This window comes from Eurypyga helias, unplaced genomic scaffold (genome assembly GCF_000690775.1).
Source record: "Eurypyga helias isolate BGI_N326 unplaced genomic scaffold, ASM69077v1 scaffold2410, whole genome shotgun sequence".
In the NCBI taxonomy this organism is placed as follows: domain Eukaryota; kingdom Metazoa; phylum Chordata; class Aves; order Eurypygiformes; family Eurypygidae; genus Eurypyga; species Eurypyga helias.
In genome coordinates this window covers 39617-58696 of record NW_010223611.1, presented here as the reverse complement: position 1 = coordinate 58696, position 19080 = coordinate 39617, and the positions used below count along the sequence as shown (strand labels likewise).

Below are 19080 nucleotides of genomic sequence, written 5' to 3'. Positions count from 1 at the left end.
TTGCCATCACGCAACTGCCTAGTTGCTCCTCACTGATTCTCGACACTGAACACGAACGTGGGACTCCCTCTCGACAATTAACAGCATTAAACCTTTCTTGGATAATTCTTCATTTTTTACTTCTTTTTGGTATGATTAAAACAGTACTGCTAAATTCTATTTCTCTGACTTACACGTGTCTAAACCCACCAGGTATGTATCTTATTTATAAAGGAATAACCACGGTTTTGTTAGTTGCCTCCATACACAGTTCAGTTTCAAATTATTTAAGAAGTAGGGGGTATCTTACCAGGACTAGTCCTGTACAGCTCAGGTGGGCTGCTGACCTTTTGGCTGGAGGGAATCCGCTGATGGTACAGTGGAGATGTTTTCACTAGTAAAGAAGGAAAAGTACAATTCCTCTTCAGTAACAGCTAAAATGTTAAAAGTACTATAAAAATAAATAGAGACACGCATTTCCTTACCATATGATGTCTCTGGTGACAATGGAAAAGCTGGTGTGGATGCGACAGCTTCATTTCCGTTTTTTGTTGGGGAGAAGATTCCCCCATCTATTTCATCTTGGTAACGTGCAACAGCCATCTAGAAAGGGCACAAAAAAAGCAAAATTACAGTGTGAAAATTCCCATAACCCTACAACACAATGGGGCATTTTTCATCAGATTACAGCAGGTTGATATAATCCGATCCACTGTTGCAGCAGAGATATCCTGGAACGCTGAAAACATGCCAACACACAGAGGACAAGAGCAGGACATCTTTAAACACTGAATTGCATTCCTGAGGTAATGACATTCCTGAGGTAATGACAGACATTTGTTCTTACGCTGTCACGATGCAACTGCCCCAGCGGTTGACACTGATTTTGGACACTGAGCACAAACGTGGAACTCCCTACTGGCTATCCACTTCAATAAATCTTTCTTGGAAAAAGAAAAATCTGCATTGTTTACCTCCTTGGTCTCCCCCGCAGGAATCAGCGCTCCCGTATTTACAGCCTGGTCAGTCACCGGAGACTTCATCCATCCACACCGGTTATACGACGGCTGCCCAGGGACATCGTTGTCGTACTGCCCAACGCTTAGCTTCCTGACCCTTCCCCCTGTTGCAGGGTCATCTTGTGTACCTGTTGCGGGAAACAGTAAGGTAAACTGATTAATAGACTATTTTTGGTTTGGGGTGGGTTTTTTTCCAGTTAGAGCTGTTCACTATTGTGCCTTCAGTAACTGTTCATGAATGCTCGTGAAATAACTGGTTTCGTCACTGCTTTACAAAACCCCACAGGGGTGTGTGTGCATGTGCGAAATAAATAAATTTTAAAAAGAGCTGCAATTAGCCTTGCTGACACACCAGTGGGAACATACTTGCAGCACACCTGGTTCCAGAGGAGTGCAGCAGCACGTTTCTGCTGACGCTCATTTTTGGCAGCGGTCACTCGCTGTGCCACTGGCAGAGCCTACCTACAGGCAGCTGAACGGGAAACCTCTCGCCATCCCTGATGCACAGCAGCTCCTAGCACCAAAGCCATGGCTGCTTTCCAGGACTGCCTTTCCCCCAAAAGATCCCTCCAGCTTCTTTTTAGCTAACACAGACCCTGGCCCTTGTAATCCCAGCTCGCTGTAACACCTTTTGTGACAAACATGGCAATCACACTTGATCACAAAAGTTAGGTATTAGGTACACAGAGGGGCTGAAACAACCTTTTGGAGACTCAGGAACAGAGCCTAAGAGTAAACTGAGCCATCAGAACAATCCAGGTTGTTCAAGGGCATAAAGCAGTATTTGTTTCCAAAGTTACTATTAAAAAAGCATCATTAGATACAGCTTTATGATTAGCAGGACTTCATAGAATCACAGAACGGTTTGGGTTGGAAGGGACCTTAAAGACCATCCAGTTCCAACCCCCCTGTCATGGGCAGGGACACCTTCCACTAGACCAGGTTGCTCCAAGCCTCATCCAGCCTGGCCTTGAACACTTCCCGGGATGGGGCATCCACAGCTTCTCTCGGCAACCAGTTCCAGTCCCTCCCCACCCTCTCCGGGAAGAACTTCTTCCTGATATCCAATCTAAACCTCCCCACTTTCAATTTAAACCCGTTACCCCTTGTCCTGTCACTACAGGCCCTTGTAAAAAGTCCCCCCCAGCTTCCTTGTAGCCCCTTCAGGCACTGGAAGGTGCTATAAGGTCTCCCCGGAGCCTTCTCTTCTCCAGGCTGAACAAGCCCAACTCTCTCAGCCTGTCCCCAGAGCAGAGGGGCTCCAGTCCTCGGAGCATCTGGACTCACTCCAGAGTCACATACTTGTAAGACACATACTCAGTCATCCACTGCCACCAACAGGCACTTTCAGAATATTCCTCCAGCAACTGCTTTTTTCCACCCTTCTTTGTAAGAGTAAATCAACAATAAGAACCCCACAGTAATCCTTACTGTGTAGTCCGGGACAGTACAAAAATAACCGTATGCCTAGAAACTTCTCCGATACTCCTCTGAGAGTTTTGATTGCCTATATATGCAAAAAAGATCTTTGAGAATTATCTATTTCTCTTTAAAGAGCTGAGGATTTCTAAACCAACTTATTTTCATTGCTTGGTGTCATTCAAACCCTACAGTCACTGCCATCTGTATGTGTTGATTAAGCACATCTCCTGCACACCCTGATCATGGAGCTGAATAGGGGTTGAAAACGTGCCCTTCATCCAGATCAGCAGGAGGGCTGAAACAGCCACTTTGGCAGAGGAAGACAATAGCACACCTATTCCACACACACCTATTTCCTAATCTCGAGTAGCTGACAGAAGGTGTTAAATCTGGCATGCAGCGTTAAGTGCCTGCATTATGGGCATTTCACCTTGATAATATGGCACAATTAGAGCATCAGCGCACAAATAGGTTTCTCTAGAGCAGATATAGACATTGATTTCAGACTAAAATCCATGGTACTTCAGTGATTCTACACTGACATACACATATATCAACCTGAACAACTCGCTGGCAAGTAGTGCCTTATCCTAAAAATATTAATAAACCTCTTGTAAAACTACAGAATTAAGACACTTGAAAAATCCAGCTCTGCTACTATTAAAATCAGTGTGATAGTAGCTGCTACTAAAGCAAATAAATAAATAAAAGCCTGCTAGTAATTTCTGAAAATTCCTCTAATAGGGTTAAACTTCAGGGTCCAAATTTGGCCAGTTATTTATTTTATCAAGTCAATACAAAGATACCTTCCTAGGAGGGACACAGCTGAGATTCTGTTTTGATTGTACAACTTTGAAAATGAAAATACTTTCTAAGCACCATATTTTAAACACTTATGTAACCTTTTTTCCCATGGCTAGAAACTTTATGTTTTCTTTTATTGGTGGAAAGAATATCTTCTGAAGAGACTGTGAGCAAACCAGATGCATCAAACACGATCTTTGAAGCCAGAAAAGGAGATGAAATCACAAATCTCTTCCAAACCTCTTAAGTGATGTTAAAAAGGCATGAAGATTTCTACTGAAATTAAAGACACTTATGAATGTAGACAGAGCCTATACTACTCCAGAATTTACTAACTTTTCACATTGGGATTCTCTGTAATTTGTGTAAAGAAAAATGGGAATCACTATGCAAAATCTCAGCCTTCGAGGGAACCATCTGAGACCAAGCACACCCAGTCCCACCCCTCCTCCTCAGGAGGCAGTGGATGCCAGGAACAGCACATGAGTTTCACTCCAGTGGTAACCAAGTCATTAAGGTACAGGCAGTTTCTTTCTGAATGCACAGTAGACTACTTTATGAGAGAGAATGTCTACCTTTCGGATGGCTCAAAACAGGCTTAAAATTTAGTGCAGATTTTACTTGTCATGCCAACGAGAGGGCTTCATCATCAATGACCGTCATACAGTCATGTCATTAGTATTCACAGACTCGTGAACCTTGTAATTTCTACGAAGTTGATGTAGTCCGCAGAAAGCTGCAAGCAGGTATCTCAGGGAAACTGGACATTTTCCTTAAATAGACTGAAAGTATCAAATTCCCAGCAGATGCTGGGTGACAGAAGGGAGAAGCTGAGCTGATATATGCAATAAAGCTTAAAGCAAATAACTCAAATCTAAGAGATTAAAATAAGGGAAGACATGCAAAAAGACTTTTTCTTAGTTTATTATTTTGCAAATGTACTTCAGAGCTCCTCACTTAATGTAACAGATGTTTAGAGTTATTAATTTAAAAGGTGTCTTTTACAGTGTAAAGCGTCAGGAGCCAAGGCTTCCTAGAAGTCCCATAATTCCTTTTTGTTCTTGTAGTTTAGCTTAAAGTTTTGGCAGAGCTTCATAAATATCCCAGGAGCACATATTCATTTCTTTGAAAGCATTTTGTATGCTCCAATTTCTCTCTTTTCCCTTGTGAACTACAAAAATAATTTTGTTTTCCCCGAAGAATAAACAATAACATTCCAGCAGATTGGCATCAGTACAGCACCAGCCGTTTATCTTGTCTGATGGTTATCACCATGCCAGCGCTACAGCAAACAGAAGCATGGCCAGCGGTTAAAGGTTAATCTTTGTTTGGATTCTGCTTAGCTTTCCTGGAGTACTACTGAGAGTTATTTGTAACTATTAAAAAGAAAACAACACTAAGCTGAGAACCTTGTCTGCAGCGGTATGTCAACAACAGAGCTCTATCTCACGTACGTCCCGGCTAAACTTCACAAACCATGTTAACTCTTCATGTGTTACACGCTGGTATTTACCGAGTGCGTGAGGCACACCATTAAAAAGGTCCACATTTCCTTTCAGTTACCACAACAACTAGTGAGACGATGCTTACGCGTTTCCACTTGATTCACAAGGCTTGTGGGCTAGCCTTAAAACCACCTTTATGTCAGAGTGGGGCAAGCACAGCATATGCAGTAAGACTCCCTGGGAAGAACTTTTCTTGGAGTGGTGGGAAAACAAGCCGGACCAACAGCCCTTTCGTCCGTTACAGAAGTTTTTATAATTTGTGAAACAGAACTATCAGTCTTCCAAAACCCAGCATAGTCCATCAAAGACCTTCCCTTAACTTCTACCTAGTTTGTATCACAGCCAACTGTGCAAATTACAGTCAAACTGGAAACCTCTTACAACAGATAATTCTAGAACAGAGTTCATAAGAAATATAAAAATTTCAGCATCTTGTTGTTTGCCCTTCTATGAGGGGCTCTAAATCACATTACAACTTAAAGAGGTGCAGTCAACTTTCAAGATCTGAACAGTACTTCAGGCCATTCAACTACCCTTCCATTCCTCTGCACTGTTTTTCTTGATTTTTTTCTTTTTTAAACAAAAGCAATGCACTATAGAAAAGAGTTACACAAAGCCTATAAATAAACTTACTCAAACTTGTCTGAAGGGTGTAAAACAAGATTATGATATATTGAATCACAACCAGAGAAAAATGCTTTAGCCTCTAGATTCATACATTATTCTGGTCACCACTACAGATATGTAAAAACTGCATTTAGCAGTTATTTATCCCTTGAATAACCTGCAGGATCCATAATGTACTTCAAATAATTAAAATAATAATTTTCTCTCCTTCAGTATTAAGGAAATAGAACAGAATAGAACAGTTGGAAGGGACCTACAGTGATCGTCAAGTCCAAAGTTCAACTGCATACTGAGCTGGAACAGCAAGACAGTAGCCACCAGGTCAAGAAAAGCGATTAGTCCTCTCTATTCCGTATTTGTGAGGCCACATCTGGAGCACTGTGTCCAGTTTTGGGTCCCAAAGTACAAAAAATAGGACTGGATCCAGCAAAGGGTTACCAGAACAGTCAGGGACCAGAGTACACAACATGAGAGGAAGCTGAAGAAATTGGCTTGCTCAATCTCAGTAACAGAAGGTAAAATGGGCCCTCACTGCTGTCTTCAATTGCCTACAGGAGGGATTGTAGAAATGCAGCCAGACTCTTCCCAAAGATGCGAAGTGGTAGGACAAGAGGCAACAGAAGCTGCAGCAAGGAAAATTCTGACCAGAGCCAAGGCAAGAGAGCTGCACAGGGAGAGCACTCAACCCCTGAGGCAGGCATCTGGAAGTCTGATGTCTGCAACCTTGGTGGTTTTAAAAACTTGACTGGACACATCCATGGGCAGCTTGACCTATCTGAACCTGTCCTGAGCAGGAGGTTGGACCCAATGGCCTCTAGATGTTCCTTTCAACCTGAGTCACGCCAGGATTCTGTAATGCACAAATCAGAGTAGATTAGGAATAGAAATAGAGTATTTCAGTTGGAAAAGACCTACAATGATCATCTCATGCAACTGCCCGACCATTTCAGGGCTGACCACAAGCTAAAGCATGTTATTATGGGTATTGCCCAAACGCCTCTTGGACATGAGAGGAAGCTGAAGAAATTGGCTTGCTCAATCTCAGTAACAGAAGGTAAAATGGGCCCTCACTGCTGTCTTCAATTGCCTACAGGAGGGATTGTAGAAATGCAGCCAGACTCTTCCCAAAGATGCGAAGTGGTAGGACAAGAGGCAACAGAAGCTGCAGCAAGGAAAATTCTGACCAGAGCCAAGGCAAGAGAGCTGCACAGGGAGAGCACTCAACCCCTGAGGCAGGCATCTGGAAGTCTGATGTCTGCAACCTTGGTGGTTTTAAAAACTTGACTGGACACATCCATGGGCAGCTTGACCTATCTGAACCTGTCCTGAGCAGGAGGTTGGACCCAATGGCCTCTAGATGTTCCTTTCAACCTGAGTCACGCCAGGATTCTGTAATGCACAAATCAGAGTAGATTAGGAATAGAAATAGAGTATTTCAGTTGGAAAAGACCTACAATGATCATCTCATGCAACTGCCCGACCATTTCAGGGCTGACCACAAGCTAAAGCATGTTATTATGGGTATTGCCCAAACGCCTCTTGGACACTGACAGGCTTGGGGCATCAACCAGCGCTTCTAGGAAACCTGTTCCAGTGTTTGACCACCCTCTCGGCAACAAGTGCTTCCTAACATCCAGCCTAAACTTCCCCTGACGCACCTTGGAGTCATTCCCACACGTCCTGGCACTGGGTACCAGGGAGAGATCAGCACGTCCCTCTCCCCTTCGTCTCCTCAGGAAGACAGAGAGAGCAGTGAGGTCGCCCATCAGCCTTGTTTTCTCCAAACCAGGAAAGCCCCCGTGTCCTCAGCCGCTCCTCGTGGGACATGCCTGCCAGCCCCTTCACCAGCTTCGCTGCCCTCCTTGGGATGCGCTCAGGCACCTGAACACCCTTTCTAAATGGTGGGGCCCAGACCTGCACACAGCACTCACGGTGAGGCTGCACCAGCACCAAATACAGCAGGATAACGACCCTATAAAGCAGTTTCATTTAACAAACTGCCTTCAATCAACTGCGGAGCAGTTTAGACAAGGCCAGATGATATAAAATCACCAAGAATTAACTTCAAACTGGAGCCGTTAACTGTAAATTTTTCACTTTTAAAATGTAAGACAAAATGCTTTCATTTAGAGTATGTTTTGGAAATAAGCAGAAATCTGCATCAGCATCAATGCTTAATGAAAATGTGTTAGATTATTAGATTTTATTTGTAATTTTACAACTGAGTGGGTGATCAAAGCTTGTGTATAGATGGTGCTTGGTTTTCTACATCAAAAGGTGCTATCAAGCTTGGAACTGAATACTATTAACTGAAATTTCACATTGGCCTTAAGTTTGAAGAATTCTATTGTACTGAACAACTGGAAAGCAAGAATTGCTGCCATCAAACGGAAGAAATTGATTATTCAGTTTTTACAAGATACTAATCTTAAAAGTTCTCTGCTGAGTTATCCGACAGGTTGCAAACATGGTAAATTATTATGGCATTGAAATATAAATGTCCAAACTTGTAAAACTAATTTTAAACACTTCAGTCATCAACACTTGAGTAGCAGCTAAGATCATCTTCTCTGTATAGAGCCTAAGCAGTGTTAACTATTATTTCACAGGTAGCTTCACACTTAGTTAACCTCCTTTATTCCCCGGCAGGATTTTTGGAATATGGAATTCATTGCAACACTCTCCCTTTCACAAGGGACAAAAAGTAACATCTATGCCTTTAAGAAAATCTGACAAGCATGTACACAAGTCACACATACATGGTTTAAGAAAACCACACGTGCTTTGAAGAAACAAAAGGAAAGCTTCCTAGGTTGTATGTTTAATCAGTCAACCAACAGAACTTAACAGATACAGTAATTAAAAAAATAATACCCACATCAAATAACAGACTCTGCAGACAGGCAACTTGGAAATCATCATGTACCAGCACGTCACACAGAGGAGCACAGAGAGGAACAGAGCGCATGCACTTCAAGTGAGCTTCTCACTGGGTGAAAAAGTTACCATGACAGAAAAGACACTCAACCAGTTCAGCCCACAGACAGATAAAACTCACGGTTCTTTTGAGAAAGGTACAGCGAAAACTCCCACAAAGCTGTTTTTCCAGTGCCCCTTTCACAGACCTCAGTGTAGTCATGAAGGCTGAAATAGGACCCTGGGGAGAATTATGTTAGCAATGCAGAAATTCCAGATGCCACTGCCTATATAGCAGATTAAAAAGACCTGCATAATTCTGACTACCCATTAGTGTGGAGCACGGGGATTCAATCCAAAAGAAGGCTTAACGATTCATCAAGGAAAAAAAAAGCCCATAAGTTAACTTCTAACAGGGGAGCCTTCAGGGACTTCCCCACATACTAAAAAATGTTACCACAACACCATCAAAATCAAAAGTGATTTCCTTCTCTGGCACCATTTATCTTCTAAAAAGTTTAAGATTTCTGCAGAACCCATTTAGTGATCAAGCTTTCAAGATGGCTTAATACGAAACCCAAAGCAACTCTATTTGAAGAATTTAGAATCAGCTTTAATCATTGTTACAGACTTAAAGGACAAATAACATCTTATCATAGAATCACGGAATGGTTTGGGTTGGAAGGGACCTTAAAGACCATCCAGTTCCAATCCCCCTGCCATGGGCAGGGACACCTTCCACTAGACCAGGTTGCTCCAAGCCTCATCCAGCCTGGCCTTGAACACTTCCAGGGATGGGGCATCCACAGCTTCTCTGGGCAACCTGTGCCAGTGCCTCACCACCCTCTCTGGGAAGAATTTCTTCCTGATATCCAATCTAAACCTCCCCACTCTCAATATAAACCCATTACCCCTTGGCCTGTCACTACAGGCCCTTGTAAAAAGTCCCCCCCAGCTGCCTTGAAACCCCCTTCAGGTACTGGAAAGGCTGCAAAAATCTCAAAAATAGCAAGACAAAACTCAAGCTGAACGTTGTTGTGGTGGAAAAAGGGCAAGCAAATGTATACCCAGTTGAAACAAAATTAGGGATTTCTGACTCAAGTGCTAACAGAGTATCCTGTGATACTCAAATTTTCAGATTCACAGCTCTATAGGAAAACTGCTTCAAAGGAATTAACCAGAATAAAAGTCAACTGAGCTCTGTATATTACATCTTCAGTACCTTAATCTTTCTAAAATTAGTAGGAAGTACTATTGCAGGCAGAAAGATCTCTTTGTTCTTGAAAAAATACCCCATGTTGAGCAAAGATTGGCAAGCAAACTATTCTTTTTCCCTGTCTAGAATGGGTGTAGATTAGGACTCCAAACTCCTTAAAACCCGTTAGTCTAACAGGCAAGGACCTTTTCCAGGTCTAAACTCCACCCCCAAACCCAAGCAGGGTATTAAACCTGTCCCTGTAGGCCACAGCAGCTTCGCAGGTCTGGCCACTCTAGTTTCTCAGCCCTTTTACACTGTGCCAAACGTAGGTAAGCACACCTGTTGCAAAATCCAAACTGGTATCTCCAAACCTGTACAGAGATGTCATAATGATGCTACATGCAGGCCCACATCCTGAAAGTTACTGGATTGATAAAAATTTGTGGAATAAGTGCATGACAGAAATTAAATTAAAAATGACTATACTGCTAAATGCAACTAAAATTCCATTTTTAACTTTAGCTTAAAAATTAAGAAAATTTAGTTTAAAAAGCCTGAATTTAGTTAGCACTCCAGTTTAAACTTAAAAAGATGTATTTTAGCTTTAGTTTAGCTTGAAACTCAATTTAAATTCACTGTTAACCCCTGAAATACTAACTTCAAGTCAGGTTTTGCAGTGTATTGCTGGTACCTGCAAAGGCACATGAGGATTTGGACAAGCTTCGCCCTCCTGTCCTTTAACAACTTATTTCAGAGGGACCGGGTTTACTCTCCCACAGAATATCACAGAGTGAATGGGAACATCTGGAACAGTTCAATGCTTTAAAATTATTAAAGTATGCAAAAAGGATTTGCTCCTTTCTCCTTTGTCTGCAGGTAGTAGGCATGATCTATGATACCGTAATTTGGACCATCTTCAAAGATTTCTTTTTAATTCTGAAGATGTTCCAGACACTTGTAATCAGATGTTCAGCTGCCTCATTTTTGTTCATTTTGCACGTTGGGGTTTTTTTTGAGGGAGGGAGGGAAAATGTCTTTGTTTAATGCTCAGTTCTTTACTGAGACGATAAACTCCACACAAAATGTAAGGCTGTGTGAACTGTCTGTGTTGTCCCCACCACATCAGGTGACCTATGGATGCTTTAAGACGATATTTTCAAACACAGTAACTCATTCACGAAGAAGAATTACAATTAGCTGACACCAACAATATAATGTCAACCTTATGGAAAACACAGTCCCTCTCTTCCTCACCCTGGCCGATTCACAGAGACATGCATCTCCTGGTCCCAGCAACGTTAACAGGCTGCCCCCCAATGCTGAATGCAGGTGTGCACGTGCTTTGCACCTCGGTTTGATCACATAATTCTTCAGCTGCTTCTAAAACCTTCTAAACGTGCCAGCTGTAACATTCTGAGTGAAAAGGTGGCAGGCAGAGATGAGACGTGGTCGATGGTAATGGTAGGTTTCACTGAAAAGAGGTAAAGCCCTTTCTGTTCTCTGGATTTATTAATAAATTCTTGCTTTTACAGTTTTTCTAGGTAGCAAAACATTTGTTTAGCTTTCCTTCTCTACCCAGTAAGTAGAAGCTTTGGGATAAAAGATGGGCGGTTTGAGGAAATAAGTCTTACAAATGATCTCCAACGTAGACTGAGGTCATCTAAGCATGCAAGAATATACATAGGGTGAAGTAAAGGGGGAACGGAAGGCTGCAGAGAAAAGCTTACATATGCTACAAACTTTCCTGTTATTTAAAATTAAGAACTACTGCAGCACTGTGTTACTACGAAATGGCAGTGTCATTTACTACCAGAAACTCTTCTCCGTGTGACTCGGCTCACATAAAAGCAAAAAATTGGAAAATCTTAATATAAAGTGCACTGATTCACCTCTGATAAGCAACACACATGGCACGGAAGGAGAAAAGAGGTCATCAGCCACTGTTCTACATGGTTCATAAAGACACATCCTAGCAAAAAGAAAAATCAAGGCTCGCCGTCTGCTTGTTCCTGTTCTCAAAACCACTGAACACTTAACCCAAGACATCATTTCAGACAGAACCCAGAACTCTGCTGTGTGGGCAGTCAGTAGTTTGTGCTACGTTAACCTGTGTGATGGGTACACGTGTATAAAAACCTCTAGGACGAGGTGTGAAAGAAGGGGTAGCTGCCCACCTGTCGATCTGTGCAGAAACAAGCCAAGGGAGGTAAGAGCACACCACGAGGTACCTCCCAGCCAACGCACACGCCATCTCATTCTTAAGCTCGTTCTTCCATCCCGGCAAGGCACTGGAAACACGCACGTGCCTTCTCAAGGCAGACGTTTTCTGCACGCTCATGCAGGAAAGCAGGTAACGCCACCATCCTCTCATAATTTCAACCCTCAGGTTAGGCGCACACATAACACATCCCATCAATCCCATTCATCTCCGGTCCTATTTGCTCCTGCTCACTCAGAATATCTCATTCATCCATTCAACCTCGCTCAGAGCCATTCAGCCCCAATCTGCCAACTCCCTCCAGCACAGGCCAATTCATTCTCTTGACATACTACAGTCAAGGACTGTTTAAGTCACAGGGTGTAGAGCTCCCCCGAAAACCTGAGCGCGTAAGAGCAACCATTACTCATCAGTGGACAACTGCTGCTTCGGTTATCCTTTATTCACAGCTATTTCTTCATCCCCACGGCAGCCAGCAGTTATTTGTGCTATCAGCTACACCTCCTGTGCTGCAGCAGTTTCAGCGGCTAATTAATTGCGTTGGAGAATCTCCTACTTATCCTAATTCTATCAGCCTGTTCCAAGATAAGGAAAACCACATCCAGCAGGCCTGTGCTCCGTTACCACAAACTGGCAATGAACAACAACGCATTACCGTTATTTTAAGGGACTTTCACTGCAAGGATGCTGAGGAGGAGGACTGATGACATGACATGACACCTCAGGTTGTTCCCATACATGCAGATATAGACTTTGTACTTTAACCAAGCACACTGAGTTACGTTTTTATCTGTTTTGTAGGGTTTTTTGTTGTGTTTTTTTTTTTTTAAACTCCTTAACACTGCCATTTATCCCACTGAGTACAGAGTATGTTTCTTGTTATTTATTAATCCTTGCACAGAAGCACTAGCTCTCAGTAGGAGTATGAAGACAACAGACTCTTTAAGGATTTGGGTTTGTACACCGAAACTCTAGAGCGTGCGACAAATCTGCATACCCTAAGGACACTTTACCTCTCCTCACACAGATATTGCACACCCGTGCTCCTCAAAGAGAAGTGAACTGTAAAGCATGTTTGAAAAAGGTAGGGAGCTAATAAAGAGTTATTTCCCTGTTTCTCAAACTTTAGGTTTGCTGCTCCTTTTCCCACCAACAGTCAAAATAGACTAATTTTGCTGTTTCAATTTATCTGCTTATTTTCTCATACAGTTGAGGCTAAGTGGTAGAGGTTTCTGCAAACAGCAGGTTACTTTCCCAGCCCTCAGCCATCTGCCTAGCAGAATGTCATGGTATTTGGCCTACGCTTCTGGAATTATTCCATTGAAGTGCTATGCAGAGTTTGAAAGAAGGTATCACAACATCTGTGTTTCATGCTCAGAGTTATGACCATCATCTGGATTCAGATGAAACATGAAATTATACTCCTGTGGCTTCCATCTGGCCATCCCAATCCACAATTTCTCCTTGCAGCTAGAATACTGCCTTTCCATCAGATGATGTATCAAGGGAAAAACGTTCCAGGTCTTCCTAATTCTTAATATTCATTCAGTGAAACTGGTTTTTCCCGTTGTTGTTTTGTGCACACCATGCTTAAATGATTCTGTATACAACAGTGGGGCAAGAAAATAAATAAATCCTATAGCATTTGGAAAATCAGTATGTGCTGGTGACCTCCCAGACTCAAGCAGAGGTGGCAGCATGCCACATATACATAATATTTTACTTTTGGAACCATGGGTTATTTTAAATTCAAGCTCTTACTGGTCTAAACTGAACGATACTTGCAAAAGTCAGAAATAGAACACTTTAGCACTTGACATAAAGGCAAACTTAAAAAGTTATTATTGTGCTAAAGCTATACAAAGGAATATTTCTTAAAAAAAAACCCCAAACACTTTTTGTTTAATTAAATACTATTATGTTGCTTACTCCAGTATCACATGCTGAATGAATCATATGCAGAAAATGACAGGCGAATCCTGACATTTCCAACCTTAGCCTTGGAGCTAATGCCCTAAAATACTGAATTTACCCTTCTCATAGACCTGCCCCAGTATCAGTCATAATTTCCTAATGGCATGGAGTAACAAAGTGGGAAAACTGTATTCACCACAGTGAGGTTCCTACAATCAGATCCTATGACAAAGACAGCAGTATGCAGTTTCAGGATAAACCTGTTCTACCTGGTTTAAAGGCTACTAAAATGGCCATTCAGCTTGCCCCCCACCTCCAGCCCATGTGCTCTCACCACTCTCTTTGAACACTGCAGGATTAACTCTTTGATCTGACAGAGAACTAACCAATAAGAAAACCTTCAAACCATTAAATTAACAAGCTGATCCAACAAACACCACCACTGCAGAGTTACCAGAGCTGACGCAGAGATGACGTAGTGCATGTCCAAGGATCATGGAGGCAGCGTAAGGCCACCTCTCTTGGGAACAGTCTGCTGCATTTCCACTGCATTAAACACGACATAAAATTGCACTGTTACTCACAATGAATATGCTCAAAGGGCAGGCAAGGGACTTAACAGATCTAAAATTGCTGCTTAGCACTCAAGAGCAAGGCATGTGATTATTACACAAGGGAAACGAGAAGACACTACCTACATTAACCCCAAGCAGAGGTCTTTAAACTTTAGGGGACTCAAATGCACTCAGCTGCCTCAAGGTTCTGACTAAAGTATCTAAATCCTTACTATTCCTACTCTCTGCCTTTTCTACCAGAAACACCAGGCTAGAAGATGCTAACCAACATAACACTGGCAGCATAAGGCCCTGAAAAACACAAGGTAAAATGGAGAGAAAACTCTTTAAGGGTCAAACTTTAAAAGGAATTTTTTCTAAATATAAATATCCTAAGTCACTAGAAATATGATTAGAATGAGGCCCATAAATCTCAGTCATGTAAGCCAAGACTAGAGGCCAACACAAGCCTCCAGTCTTGCATCCTATATCCTACCACATTTTAGGCTCTCTGCAGTGCTTAAACTCTAGATACAGCACATTTATTTATTCTCAGTCCTAAAAATGCAAGGCTAACCCTTTACTTGCCACCTCCCTCCTTAAGTCTCTAATGTCAGTGAAAGGCTTTTTGAGAACTTCAACAGAATCTGACTTCAGGGCAGTGAAAGAGTGAATGGAGTAAGTACTTCCTCCAAGCAAAAATCTATGAAAACAGAAAAATCTATGAAAATAGAAAAATAGAAAAAATAGAAAAAAAGACCCAAGTACCAGTTGATTCACTCCCTGATTCTCCCTTAATTAATTAGTCTTTTTTGCCAGACAAGGTATGCCTAGTATGCCAAATAAAACATCATGCAGAAGTACTCAGGATTTGGAGGAGTGCAGAACTGTTCACAAAAAAATGGACAGCACTCCTGTTAAGTTCTTAATTAAATGAAAGTGTGTTGGGGATCTCATCAATGTATATAAATACCTGAAGAGAGAGTGCAAAGAAGAGGGAGCCAGCCTCTCTTCCATGGTGCCCAGTGACATCAGGAAACAACTTTTTCTGCTGCGAGGGTGACTGAGCACTGGCACGGGTTGCCCAGAAAGGTGGCTGTAGGTAGAAGATGGTAAAAAAAACTCTAGACGTGGTCCTGGGCAACTGGCTATAGGTGGCCCTGCTTGAGCAAAGGGGCAGATAATCTCCACAGGTCTTTTCCAACCTCAACCCCTCTGATTTCGGTAGGAATGGGGGTGTTGCTTTGGAGCAGAGATAGATGGTACGGGGAGAAAATTCAATGTCAAAACCAGAGCTGGTGCTGATAGCAATCAGCACTTACATAGCACTTCCAGCACACAAATTGTGCTAACCACCTCGCTTTGAGACATGGACTTTACGACTAAATAAATCCAAAGAGGTCTTACATTGATTTGAATCGGAAGTGGATTAGGAATCAGTATGCATAAGGTTATGTTTGAAGCTCAGTATGATGTAAACATCCTGTAAGGATGTTCAGTATTTCTAAGAGACAGGTTTAAAAAACAATGGAAAAAACTTAACCCTCCTTTTCACTTCCTCAGCTTGATGAAGGAGAGAGAAATGCCTTGCCAAAGGCAAGGGCATGAGAAAAAGCAAAGGAGGTTTCTTAATCCTAAACAATTACCTCACTCGTACTATGGCCTGTTTCACCTCCCAATTACCCAGGATTCTAAATGCTGTCTGTATATATTCATATTTAATTCCAAACTCATCACCATCTTTAAAACAAATCCTCTTCCAGAACATGCCCCGAGGACTCATAATTTCGCCAGCCTTTATTAAAATTTACCTGCTTTACCTGACTTCACAAATGGAAGGGAACTGACAGTGACTCCTGTTTCCTTTGGGAGATGACCAGAATCTCTGAGGAAAATTCACTTTTCAGATTCATGTCTTTAAAGACAGAACTGTAAAAGGTATCTTACTCTAAACGACCCTTTTATCCCCCTCACTAGCTTTACTGTATGCCAAAAATAAGAGTTCTTTCCTTCTGGAAAAATGTCATTTTCAATTTGTCCATCAGCTAATGATTTAGAAACACTCAAGAGAACTATGAACCAATGCATTTCATCCTTGAAGAGCCACAAAATGCGAACCGTGTATGAAGAACGAACAGCGAAGCAGCTTGCATATACTCATCATGGATTCCTGGACCTCTTCAGTCCCCAGTTACCCTCCCAAACACAAAATTTTGATTCTCCAGAAGAATCACCGCCCTTGATCACACAGGCCAGCACTTTAAGGGAGACCACACGCTGATTAGGCGCAGTCACCTCTGAATGGTTTGGCACATCCAACTGGGCTTGAGCTGAGGCAGCTCGTTTGTGTCCGGGGAGGTCAGACACACGTGTTCTGGCATGTTGGCTGATACTGAATCAAATCCTGGAGACACAAGCCAGTCTTTCATTGCACCAAGACTGGATGAAGGAAAAGGGAGAAGAGGAAGAGGGAAGGGAATATGTTCTGCCAGAGGAAATAGACCACACGGAATTTTCAGACATGAGAGTAAGACCAGCCAGGAGCTTGTTTGTTGCAAAGTTTAGCTACAGCATTAATGAAAGGTGTCAGAGGAGTTAAGCAGAGACAGGCTGCTGATCCTTTTGCAAACTAGCAGCATGACTTAGGCAACGTAGTCAGCAAGCATCTCATGTTTAATTCCACCAGCTGCTTTCGGCAATCATATCAGAGCCAGAGGTAACAAGCTAGCACTGTGACTTCTAATTTTTAAACGGAAAAAAGTTTCAGAGAGAGTATGTTTTAAAATATTTTACTGGCAAAGATTACATTACTTATGAAAACAGTTAATAGAAATTCATTGCCAGCAGAATTACACTACATTTGAAGATAAAATTGTCAGTTTCTTCTCCAACTTCAAATAGAAATCACAAAAAACCATAATAATAAAAAGCATATAATCATAAATCCCAAACCATTTCACTACAGACGCCTTCTAAAAATGTCTCAATGTAGGAACTGCAGGAATTCTGCTCCATTATCATTTAAACTTACAGCAGCAAAGAATCCCAAGTGATGATCTGTAACAGGTAAGAATTTCCTGAACCGTACTTTTTTCCAAGCAAAAGAACAAGTATCTGCAGAACTCATCTATCTGACATCAGTTTCATAATTTCTTGGATGGGTATGTAAAAAGGGTGTCAGAAATAATCCCTTGATAAACATCCTGAAAGTTTTAAGTCACAACCTCATAACCTGAGGTCCTTGCTGTACCGCATCAAGAACACACAAGGAAAAGCATTATATTCAGAAAATATTATAATAGCTTACCATGCCGGGAGGTATTCCTGTTTGTGACCTCTAACTTGTCATGGAAGCCAGGACTCCTACCAAGCCCGTCCACATCTACATCAAAGCTGGTGAAGCCGTTTACTTGATTTCTGTCCCTGGTGACAGTGTTAATGCGCGTCGGGATAGGTTCAAATGTAGGGTCTAACTCCAAGATCAGCCTGTTCAGTTGTTCAATGGACTGATCAATATCCAAAGTCGGCGAAGCTGGCAAGTCCCCTGCATTCTGTCCTAGATCTAGGCCATTTGTGTCTCTCTGAGGCACTGGCCTTGACTTAAAACTGTTGGTGCTGGCATGTTCCGCAGCTTCAGCAGCACCTGGCACGCTCCCTAGTCCCCTCTGCACAGCATCTCTGCTGCTAGAGCCACGTGTCGGGGTGTTTGGGACTCGGGACTGGCTCTGGACACTGCCTGAATTCTCCACAGTGTTATGAATGCCAACCCTCATTTCATTCTCTGGGGCAAAACCATATTGGTGAGCAGTGACCATCTGCTGCTGGCGTACCCAGGTCTGGGTGGAGTAGTTACTTGGGCCATAGGCTTGAGGCTGGGGTGAGACAGAAGGATTCCGTTGTAACTGCTGAGTTGACTTTGTCTCAGTGCTTCCAAATGATCTCTCATAGAGGGGATCCACACCAATTCCCAGGTCTGGGGCAAAAGCATTGTGATGCTCTTCCCCAGTGTTACTTCCAAAGCCATCTGAAAGAAGCGAGTTCTGACTGCTCTTGTGGCAACTGAAGTTCCCTAGGTGGGTGGAGTGCTGCCCTTCCGAGGAAGACAAAGTCCCAATGCTGTCCACGCTGTGAAGGTCATGATTAGGCATTTCATCATCCAGAATATCAGTCTCCCTGTCCTTCAGTTTGGTGTCTCCATTCACATGAACTTGAGCTGGCACTATGTGGCGAGTCCCACTGTACTTACTTCGAGCATCAGTCATATCCTTGATGCTGTTGACAGGATCCTCCAGACCAAAGCCACTAAGTAGCTGGTCCAGTTCTGCCTTCTCCTGTGGGCTCAGGCCCCGTTTGACTCCTGGCACAAGGCGCTCCTCAGTCTTATCTGTCCTGATGGACGCTGTCGAGTGTCCTGAATCACTGCTGACAGAGAGGGTATGGTCACTGTGATCAGGACTGCCAGTCACTGGAACTCCCTGGGTAACACCAGGGATGCTGCTGTCTGAAGAGCTCTTCTTTCTCACTTTCGCATACAGACTGCCATCAATGGGGCCTTGGGTATGCAGCACTGTGGAGAGGTACGCAACAAGGAAAGGGAGAGAAAACAACAAGGCATTATATAAAAGCTTTGACTGGTGGTGTACCACACAACAGAAGTACCGCTAATACTAATGATACTGTTTCCAGAAACTAAATTGGCTCTACAAATACAGCAACAACCAATGGCATTATCTGATTTCGTTTCGCATTTCAATTTATAAAAGTTTTCTTGATGGAAATCTAACACGCCATTCGTATCTCAAGATCAAATACAGTTCTCTCTTTTATGCTGTTTTGGATGCATGTTTATGGCTCCACAAACTCTTCATACTAATTTGAAGAATTAATTACGTTATTACAGTGCTAGAAATTGGAGAGGCAGCTT

General features: G+C 42.5%; 1 protein-coding gene across 1 annotated transcript in view; it reads right to left on the bottom strand.

The window, feature by feature from the left end:
• Positions 1 to 289: 289 nt before the first annotated feature.
• TNS3 (tensin 3) overlaps positions 290 to 19080 on the bottom strand; it is a gene marked incomplete at both ends in the record, with an annotated part of 57915 nt that continues 39124 nt past the window's right edge. The window contains 4 exons of the mRNA XM_010161749.1: positions 290 to 373; positions 465 to 582; positions 954 to 1126; positions 17464 to 18723. Coding sequence (XP_010160051.1) covers positions 290 to 373; positions 465 to 582; positions 954 to 1126; positions 17464 to 18723 — 1635 coding nt within the window. The remainder of the gene's footprint in view (positions 374 to 464; positions 583 to 953; positions 1127 to 17463; positions 18724 to 19080) is intronic.